Here is an 11,081-nt window from a genome sequence, read left to right on the forward strand (position 1 = left end):
CAGGACGTTGTCCTAACACTTGAAGAATGGGTGAGATACCAAAGGGCTAAATGTACATGTGGAGCCAAACGTCAGCATCAGTGTCGTCCCTACCTCCCCGCAGACGAGCACTGCTTAAAGCATCTTTGTTTTTTTGCTTGCCGGTCATTATCGTGGCTTCTCTGAGCAAGATAGTTAGTTAGTGCTGAATCATGTCAATTTTGTGCTCTTGAACCTTACCCCTACTGCTTTATTTACAGCCAAAGGGAACGTGAGAGTCTGCGGCGAGTTTAACTTTGTCACAGACCCGGATGCAGCTTCCATTGTTCTGAGCCACTTCACATGTCCCACCTACATTGCCACTTTGGAATATTGTCTCCGCCATCCACTACCTTGGGTAAGTTGTTCAAAATATGCAATAACAATCTCAAAACAAGAAGCTGCGACTGCACATGCACAGTGTGTTTGCTGTAATTGGGCTTGTCATCATAGGAAATAGTGTCAGCACAAATGTCATCATGCTTAGTTCTTATGGAATCGAATACAACGAAATCATTCTACTTTCTTCACCCCTTTGACTAAAGCAAACCCAATAATATAAGTAACAATGGCCATAGATTTTGAATTCTGTCAAACGCTCCCTTCTAGTTATCTCTGAAGATCTAAAATACTTATTTTTGTGTGTTGCCAAAACTTGAGGGAGTGACGTATGAGGAATGATTGACTACCCTGAGTCTTTTCCCTCTTGAAATGAGAGGACTGAGAGGAGACATGATGGAAGTGTTTAAAACTATGAAAGGTTTAGACAAATTGGATCCAAGTAAGCTTTTCCGCTGTGCACAGAACATAATGACATAACAGCAGCTTGCATTTATATAGCACCTTTAACATAGTAAAATGTCCCAAGGTGCATCACAGAAGCCTTATCAAACAAAATTTGACACCGAGCCACATAAGGAGACATTAGGACAGGTGACCAAAAGCTTGGTCAAAGAGGTAGGTTTTAAGAAGCATCTTAAAGGAGAAGAGAGAGATGGAGAAGCAGAGAGGTTGAGGGAGGGAATTACAGAGCTTGGGGCCGAGGCAGCTGAAGGCACGGCCACCAATGGTGGAGCAAGGGAAATCAGGGATGCACAAGGGGCCAGAATTGGAGGAGCACAGAGATCTCAGAAAGTTGTAGGGCTGGAGTTGATTATAGAGATAGGGAGGGGAGAGGCCATGGAGGGATTTGAAAACAAGGATGAGAATTTTAAAATTGAGGCCTTCCCGGACCAGGATCCAATGTAGGTCAGAGAGCACAGGGGTGATGGATGAACAGGACTTGGTGCAAGTTAGGATATGGGCAGTAGAGCTTTGGATGAGCTCACGATTATGGCGGGTCGAAGATGGGAAGCCAGCCAAGAGAACATTGGAATAGTCGAGTCTAGAGGTAACAAAAGCATGGATATGGGTTTCAGCAGCATATGAGCTGAGCCAGGGCCAGAGATGGATGATGTTACGGAGGTGGAAGTAGGCAGTCTTGGTGATGGAGCGGATATGTGTCATAAGGGTCATACAGCCCCACCGCATATTTGTCCACTATACGCAATGGTCGGAATAATGTGGTAGTGCTATTACAGTAATCAACAAGAATGTTGATCATCATTGAATAAGCTAAACAAGACTGCACGTAATGCAACTAGCTTTATTTAAACTGCAGTCTGTGCTCAGTACTAACTGTAACTTCACACCACTTAGAAGAGATTAGAAGGGCTTCAGTACACAAAAGGTAATTGAACATTAACAATTTTTTTTTAATATTCGTTCATGGGATGTGGGCGTCACTGGCGAGGCCGGCATTTATTGCCCATCCCTAATTGCCCTTGAGAAGGTGGTGGTGAGCTGCCTTCTTGAACCGCTGCAATCCGTGTGGTGAAGGTTCTCCCACAGTGCTTTTAGGAAGGGAGTTCCAGGATTTTGACCCAGGGACGATGAAGGAACGGCGATATATTTCCAAGTCAGGATGGTGTGTGACTTGGAGGGGAACGTGCAGGTGGTGTTGTTCCCATGTGCCTGCTGCCCTTGTCCTTCTAGGTGGTAGAAGTCGTGGGTTTGGGAGGTGCTGTCAAAGAAGCCTTGGCGAGTTGCTGCAGTGCATCCTGTAGATGGTACACACTGCAGCCATGGAGCGCCAGTGGTGAAGAGAGTAAATGTTTAGGATGGTGGATAGGGTGCCAATCAAGTGGGCTGCTTTGTCCTGGATGGTGTCGAGCTTCTTGAGCTGGAGCTGCACTCATCCAGGCAAGTGGAGAGTATTCCATCACACCCCTGACTTGTGCCTTGTAGATGGTGGAAAGGCTTTGGGGAGTCAGGAGGTGAGTCACTCATCACAGAATACCCAGCCTCTGACCTGCCCTTGTAGCCACTGTAATTATGTGGCTGGTCCAGTTAAGTTTCTGGTCAATGGTGACCCCCAGAGTGTTGATGGTGGAGGATTCAGCGATGGTGATGCCATTGAATGTCAAGGGGAGGTGGTTAGACTCTCTCGTTGGAGTTGGTGATTGCCTGGCACTTGTCTGGCGCGAATGTTGCTTACCACTTATCAGCCCAAGCCTGGATGTTGTTCAGGTCTTGCTGCATGCGGGCATGGACTGCTTCATTATCTGAGGGGTTGCGAATGGAACTGAACACTGTGCAATCATCAGCGAACATCCCCATTTCTGACCTTATGATGGAGGGAAGGTCATTGATGAAGCAGCTGAAGATGGTTGGGCCTAGGACATTGCCCTGAGCAACTCCTGCAGCAATGTCCTGGGGCTGAGATGATTGGCCTCCAACAACCACTACCATCTTCCTTTGTGCTAGGTATGACTCCAGGCACTGGAGAGTTTTCCCCCTGATTCCCATTGACTTCAATTATATTTGGGCTCCTTGGTGCCCCACTCTGTCAAATGCTGCCTTGATGTCAAGGGCAGTCACTCTCACCTCACCTCTGGAATTCAGCTCTTTTGTCCATGTTTGGACCAAGGCTGTAATGAGTTCTGGAGCCGAGTGGTCCTGGCGGAACCCAAACTGAGCATCGGTGAGCAGGTTATTGGTGAGTAAGTGCCACTTGATAGCACTGTCGACGACACCTTCCATCACTTTGCTGATGATTGAGAGTAGACTGATGGGGCGGTAATTGGCCCGATTGGATTTGTCCTGCTTTTTGTGGACAGGACACTGTCAGGTAGATGCCAGTGTTGTAGCTGTACTGGAACAGTTTGGCTAGAGGCGCGGCAAGTTCTGGAGCACAAGTCTTCATCACTACAGCCGAGATGTTTTCGGGGCCCATAGCCTTTGTTGTATCCTGTGCACTCATCTGTTTCTTGATATCACGTGGAGTGAATCGAATTGGCTGAAGACTGGCTTCTGTGATGGTGGGGATATTGGGAGGAGGCCAAGATGGATCATCCACTCTGCACTTCTGGCTGAAGATGGCTGCAAATGCTTCGGCCTTGTCTTTTGCACTCATGTGCTGGACTCCGCCATCATTGAGGATGGGGATGTTTACAGAGCCTCCTCCTCCCGTTAGTTGTTTAATTATCCACCACCATTCACGACTGGATGTGGCAGGACTGCAGAGCTTCGACCTGATCCGTTGGTTGTGGAATCGCTTAGCTCCGTCTATAAAATGTTGCTTCCACTGTTTAGCATGCATGTAGTCCTGAGTTGTAGCTTACCAGGTTGGCACCTCATTTTTAGGTACGCCTGCTGCTGCTCCTGGCATGCTCCTCTACACTCCTCATTGAACCAGGGTTGATCCCCTGGCTTGTTGGAAATGGTAGAGTGAGGAATATGCCGGGCCATGAGGTTACAGATTGTGGTGGAATACAATTCTGCTGCTGCTGATGGCCCACAGCACCTCATGGATGCCCAGTTTTGAGCTGCTAGATCTGTTCTGAATCTATCCCATTTAGCACGGTGGTAGTGCCACACAACACTTTGGATGGTGTCCTCAGTGTGAAAACGGGACTTCGTCTCCACGAGGACTGTGTGGTGGTCACTCCTACTCACACTGTCATGGACAGATGCATCTGTGACAGGTAGATTGGTGAGGACGAGGTCAAGTAGGCCCAGTCTGGCAGCTATGTCCTTTAGGACTTGGCCAGCTTGGTCAGTAGTGGTGCTATCAAGCCATTCTTTGGACATTGGACATTGAAGTCCCCCACCCAGAGTACATTTTGTGCCCTTGCTACCCTCAGTCCTTCCTCCAAGTGGTGTTGAACATGGAGGAGGACTGATTTATCAGCTGAGGGAGGGCAATAGTTGGTAATCAGCAGGAGGTTTCCTTGCCCATGTTTGACCTGATGCCATGAAATTTCATGGGGTCCAAAGTCAATGTTGAGGACTCCCAGGGCCACTCCCTCCTGAATGTATATCACTGTATCGCCACCTCTGGTGGGTCTGTTCTGCCGGTGGGACAGAACATAGCCAGGGATTGTGATGGAAGAGTCTGGGACGTTGGCTGAAAGGTATGATTCTGTGAGTATGGCTATGTCAGGCTGTTGCTTGACTAGTCTGTGGGACAGGTCTCCCAATTTTGGCACAAATCCCCAGATGTTAGTGAGGAGGACTTTGCAGGGTCGACTGGGCTTGGTTTGCTTTTGTCATGTCCGGTGCCTAGTGGTCCGATGCCGCGTGGTCCGTCTTGTTTTATTCTTATTATGACTTTTGCGTAGCGAGATTTTACAACTGAGTTGCTTGCTAGGCCATTTCAGAGGATGATTAAGAATCAACTACATTGCTGTGGGTCTGGAGTCACATATAGGCCAGACCGGGTAAGGGCGGCAAGTTTCCTTCCCTAAAGGACATTAGTGAACCAGATGGATTTTTACAACAATCCGGTAGTTTCATGGCCACCATTACTGATATTTACTTATATTTGTTCTGGCATTCGGTGCACCTTAACCAGATGCGAACTAATGAGTAAGCAGAGCTGTTCTTACCCGAAATAAACGGAGCACTTAAGATGCTTTAACTAGCGACTTTGAAATTGACTTTAATGCATATGAGTAATGGTTATCGCTTTTTGGCCGCTATAAGCGACTGTCCGTTTTAAATGTGGATGTTTTAAGAGGTGGGTAATGTATTTACAAATTGTAATGTGATGTATTTACAAATTGAGAACAAAATAAAACAGGAAATGCAGAAGGAACTTTTTTTACTAAAAGGCTGACAAGTATGTGGAACAGATTACCAACATGGGTGATGGAATAAGAAGCCTTAATGGGCTTCAAGAAGGAACCAGGCAGTTTATTAGAAATGCACCAAGCGAATACTGTGGCTAGGTGGGCTCGACGAACCTAAAGTCTTCTCCTGCCTGAAACTGTTACTACGTTACTATACCAGTGTTTTTTTAATTGCAGGAGTTTTTTCGAAAGTGGATAAATCAAGGTACTGAAAAGGCTCAATTCATGAAGAAGATAACTGCACATACCGCTGAGTTTGCCACAGGCAATCAAGGCAGTAAAGAGTTGTATTTTGGACAAGGGTTTGTGTCCTGTGATTCATATGCAATGGCTGCTGTTATTGATGAGAGTGTTGTTACAGAACAGGCCCAGTATGGGGTAAGTGTGGAATTGCATGGATCATTGACCAGAGGGATGATGGTTGTGGATACCCTCGGCCTATTGAAGCTTAAACATAAGGCTTTTGTCTTCTTGAAATGTGATATTGAAAAGCTTAAGCAGCTGCTGATTAATGCTCTGAAATAGGATGCAGCAGGCTTCAAATGAAAGGAAGGAAAAAAAATAGCAGTGCCAGGAACGTACATTTTATATGGTGATGAGGATTTAAACTTAATTTATAGTTAAACTTAACCTTTGCTGATACATTACCAATATTTATCCAGTATGAGTGAACTGAGCTTTTAACTGGACACATATTATATCCTGACAAATATAATATGAAACAGTTAAAATGTTTGTGAACACTTTATAAACAATGCCAAAGTGGACTGCAGGTAAAGGGTTAAATAGTAGATCTGAATGACTATTGTGGAGATTTGTTTGATTATCTTTAGGAATTGGGAGTACTTATGCAGAACTTTCCCTTGGGGGATTAAATGGATGGTGTAGGAAAAATGGACTGGAATTTACACTTTATTCTCATTTTATTAACAGGCCTAATTTGGCACTGATCACATTTTGTTTGCTTCAGAGATTTGCATTTCAAGGGCATACTATTCGCTTAAATTTTGAAGTTATTTGAGCTCTACATGAAGAACAATATAGTTACGGGAAGCTGCGTGCATTTTAATCTGATAAATGGAAATGTTATACCTTTTGTAAAAATGGGCTTTGTTTGTATTGAACCTGGTGTATTAGCACTGATTTTCAATAGGTACTGGCACAATTGTATGTTTTGAATCAATAGAAAATAAAAGTAGCATATAACTAAACAGTTTTAAATGTATTTATTCCCATATAACTCTGAATCATTGCATTGTGTATTATTGTAAAATTGTTTCCTTAGTTCAGATAACCATAAAAGGGTGAGTTTTCCACCAGGCAGTACAGCTACCAGTCGCAGAATTTGTGAAAGTGGGGTCTGAGAAACTGCATGGATATCATTTCTCCCTGCTAAAAATGTGGGTGCATATTTCTGTTGGGCCTATATTACTGTGTCAATCACTCCTGTCGCATTTGGCAGTCGCCTGTCAGCCATGGCTCAGTTGGTAGCACTCTTGCCTCTGAGTCAGGAGGTCATAGGTTCAAGTCCTACTCCAGAGACTTGAGCACAAAATCGAGGCTGACACTTCAGTGCAGTACTGAGTGAGTGCCGTCTTTCAGATGTTAAACCAAGGCCCCATCTGCCCTCTCAGGTGGACATAAAAAATTCCACAGCACTATTTTGAAGAAGAGCAGGGGAGTTATCCCTGGTGACCTGGCCAATATTTATCCCTCAACCAATAGCACTAAAAAAAATTATCTGGCCATTATCACATTGCTGTTTGTGGGACCTTGCTGTGCGCAAATTGGCTGCCGCGTTTCCTACGTTACAAAAGTGACTACACTTCAAAAATACTTCATTGGCTGTAAAGCGCTTTGGGACATCCTGAGTTCGTGAAAAATGTTATATAAATGCAAGTCTTTCTTTCTATACATGCAACAAGCATGGTAATGAGAGCCTTTCGCAGACCAATTCCCATTTCCAATATCAGGATGGAAGTCCCACTCAGTGGCACTTCCAACCATTATAACCAGGTGTTAAAGAGAAGCTGGTTGAAGTCCCAATTTAAAGGTACAAAGTATATTTGAGGTTATGTTTGGAGCGTTCATTTTTTTTCTGATTTTGAAACTACTGTTTTGTACATTGTTTGCCACTAAAATTTCACGTATTTTCTGAGTAAGACTATGGTGACGATGTTTATATAATGAGACTAGCGGTTATATTGTTACCAATATAACAGAGGACCTGACTCTACACAAACTCCTACCAAGAGTTTTGCAGAAGAGAACGATCCTTAAAAAAGATGACATCTGTAAACCGTCTCCCATATGACGAATGTTCATTCCACCTTAGAAAGCTCCATGACATCTAACTGGAAATTACATCAAGTGCAGTGTCTTTACACAAGTGACTGTTACTTTGCTGCTGGGGATGCACTTTGAAAGCACTTGAATCACAGTGTTTCATGCTTTAAGTGGTATAAGAAGAAAGAGAACATGACATTACAGCCAAATTGGCCACAACTGCCACAATGTCACCAACCATATCTTCGGGCCCTGGCAATGACCGTGGGAAACTGACTCCACAGGCTTTAGATCAGCAGGGAACCAGTACAGAACTGTGACACCTACTGCAAGGAGCCCTGCAGCCAGCCTGCTTCATAGGGTTGGTACTGTCAGTGGAAGGCAAGGATACTAGCGCACAACTTTGTTGGTTCCACCTCCTTCCAGTCATAGTCTAGACTATCAGCTTTGGTGCTGCCCATGGACGTGCGAAACAACTGACTGTCAGGTTGGTTTAACTGGTAGAGTCAGAAGGATGTGGGTTAAAGACCAACTGTGGACTTGAGCACAATATTGAGGGACTGCTGCTCTATCAGAAATCAATCTTTTGCATGAGATGTTAAACCTGAGGCCACATCTGCCTGCTCAGGTGGATGTAAAAGATTCCATGGTATTATTCAAAGACGATCAGGGAATTCTCCTGGTGTTTTAGCAAACATTCTTCCCTCAGCCAACACTACATAAAAACAGGTTATCTAGTTATTCATTTGTGTTTGTGGGACCTTGCTATGTGCAAGTTAATTGAGTGTTTGCCTATATAACAAGTAATTGCATTTGAAAAATAATTCATTGGTCTGAAAGTGTTTGAGATGTCTTGAAGATATCAATGATGGTATAGTCCCCACCACTTACACCGTCCGTGCTTATCACGGCCAGCAGCCTATAACAGCCAAATGGTGCTAACCATTTCCCATTTCCACTGAAGTCAATTACAAAGGTGCCACTCATGACACATTACATGTGCCGGCTATTTCGGGCGATTCAATAAGCTTTTCCCACCTCATTATCATACATGCATTTAAATCTCTTCACGGATCATTCAGTGTCTGTGTCTGGTTTTTTTCGGGTCTCAGTGGGTTTTATTGCATTAGATTTAATGGCTGTCAGGGTTGTAGTGTTCACTCATCAGCCGGTAGATGTAGGAGGGGACATTTCCCCCCGATGTGGGAGATGAACAGAGTGAGCAGTTCTGGTTGGACAGGATCAAAAACAAGGCAGTGTTTGGAGAGAATCTCACCTTCTGTTCACTGCTCTCAGTCCTCCGTTTCGGTGACGGTCATTTCAATCCTGACCTCGGACATTTCCTGTTGCCGATCTTTCGGTGTCTCTAAAAGACGATATACCGTCCAAGGCTTCTAGTGGGCTAATCAATGGGAATCAGGGGGAAAACTCTCCAGTGGCTGGAGTCATACCTAGCACAAAGGAAGATGGTAGTGGTTGTTGGAGGCCAATCATCTCAGCCCCAGGACATTGCTGCAGGAGTTCGTCAGGGCAGTGTCCTAGGCCCAACCATCTTCAACTGCTTCATCAATGACCTTCCCTCCATCATTAGGTCAGAAATGGGGATGTTCGCTGATGATTGCACAGTGTTCAGTTCCATTCGCAACCCCTCAGATAATGAAGCAGTCCGAGCCTGCATGCAGCAAGACCTGGACAACATCCAGGCTTGGGCTCATAAGTGGCAAGTAACATTCGCGCCAGATAAGTGCCAGGCAATGACCATCTCCAATAAGAGAGAGTCTAACCACCTCCCCTTGACATTCAACGGCATTACCATCGCCGAATCCCCCACCTATGCCCTGTGACTTTACTCATGATACTTCCCCAAGCTCACTAACTGCACCCCATAGGCTGGTGCTTGCGAAGGTTGATAAGGGTGACACAGGGTGCTATGAAGTATCTGTCTTGGCCTGGTCTACTGGCTGTGCTTCAGGCTGCTGTTCCAGGTCCACAATGACTTTACAGTACTACCTTGAAGAGACAGTGGAGTATAAATTTGCCGTGGGAAATCCTGGGGGTCACCATTGACCAGAAACTTAACTGGACCAGCCATATAAATACTGTGGCTACGAGAGCAGGTCAGAGGCTGGGTATTCTGTGGCGAGTGACTCACCTCCTGACTCCCCAAAGCCTTTCCACCATCTACAAGGCACAAGTCAGGAGTGTGATGGAATACTCTCCACTTGCCTGGATGAGTGCAGCTCCAACAACACTCAAGAAGCTTGACACCATCCAAGATAAAGCAGCCCGCTTGAGTGGCACCCCATCTACCACCCTAAACATTCACTCCCTTCACCAGCGCACAGTGGCTGCAGTGTGTACCATCCACAGGATGCACTGCAGCAACTTGCCAAGGCTTCTTCGACAGCACCTCCCAAACCCACGACCTCTACCACCTAGAAGGACAAGGGCAGCAGGCACATGGGAACAACACCACCTGCACGTTCCCCTCCAAGTCACACACCATCCCGACTTGGAAATATATCGCCGTTCCTTCATTGTCGCTGGGTCAAAATCCTGGAACTCCCTAACAGCACTGAGGGAGAACCTTCACCACACGGTTCAAGAAGGCGGCTCACCACCACCTTCTCAAGGGCAATTAGGGATGGGCAATAAATGCTGGCCTTGCCAGCAATGCCCACATCCCATGAATGAATATAAAAAAGACAAACTCAGATGAATAAGCTTACAATTTCTTTCAAAAACGAAGTTTCAGTTTCCATTTGTTCATCTTTTGGTTTATATAATACTTTAGTGCTCGATGGCTTGTTCCTTATATTCAATATTCTTAATGAGTATTCCCTTTCTCTTTATTTTCAGCAGCCGACACAAGTCCATGCAGAGACAGTGAAGTGCCAGCCAAGCCTGCCAAGCAGCAAACAAGGGTACTGTGTTCTTGTTCTGGACTCGACCAAGCAGTTCGATCTGCTCACATTCTCCCCAAAGTCTGCATCATCCGCCGTGGCTCAAGGTGTACAACAGACTATAACCGTAAGAGACATCTTGAAGTTCTGGTGCAATGCAAGTTGGTCAGTGGTGAGCAATTACTTGAAGCTGCCCATCTCAAGCAAGACCAGAACCTGCTGCCATACATAGAGAACCAAGATCGTATGGCAATAGAAGTTCGCTACCATGCCAGCTGCCATAGGTCTTACAAGATCTTCCTCACGAGAGCGACTGGAAGCACTATATTCAATCAACTTCCAATCATAAGTAGTTGAATATTCTATTTTCTTGCATTTTAGCTGATAAGATCGGTTAAAATCTTGATAAAACATTGCCTATAGTTTTAACATTTCATTCCCTGCCAAGGAGAGGACCACAAAAATCAATTTCTGAAGGGCTTTGAGTTTCACGTCCTGTAGCCTATTAATAAAGAAGTATTAACCAGATGTTTCCGTGTTTCCTAGTCCTCGAACGTGTATTAGAGGTAAAGGACGTGAGACAATATTCTATAATACCTCCATATAAGGGCAATAGGGATATATAACAATACCCTATGTAAACCCAACATTATTGGCGTCAGGCAGGACTAGAGATAATTGAGCATTTTGAGTGTTTTAAGTG

The 11,081-nt window shown here is 45.0% G+C and overlaps 1 protein-coding gene across 2 annotated transcripts in view; it reads left to right on the forward strand.

Moving 5' to 3' along the window:
• Positions 1 to 6,383, forward strand: part of LOC137322772 (nucleoside hydrolase-like) — a 30,457-nt gene extending 24,074 nt beyond the window's left edge. For both annotated transcript variants that reach the window (XM_067985808.1, XM_067985807.1), the window contains exons 6-7: positions 240 to 376; positions 5,367 to 6,383. In XM_067985808.1, coding sequence (XP_067841909.1) covers positions 240 to 376; positions 5,367 to 5,714 — 485 coding nt within the window. In that variant the 3' untranslated portion in view covers positions 5,715 to 6,383. The remainder of the gene's footprint in view (positions 1 to 239; positions 377 to 5,366) is intronic.
• Positions 6,384 to 11,081: the final 4,698 nt, after the last annotated feature.

This window comes from Heptranchias perlo, chromosome 6 (assembly GCF_035084215.1).
Source record: "Heptranchias perlo isolate sHepPer1 chromosome 6, sHepPer1.hap1, whole genome shotgun sequence".
NCBI classification, from domain to species: domain Eukaryota; kingdom Metazoa; phylum Chordata; class Chondrichthyes; order Hexanchiformes; family Hexanchidae; genus Heptranchias; species Heptranchias perlo.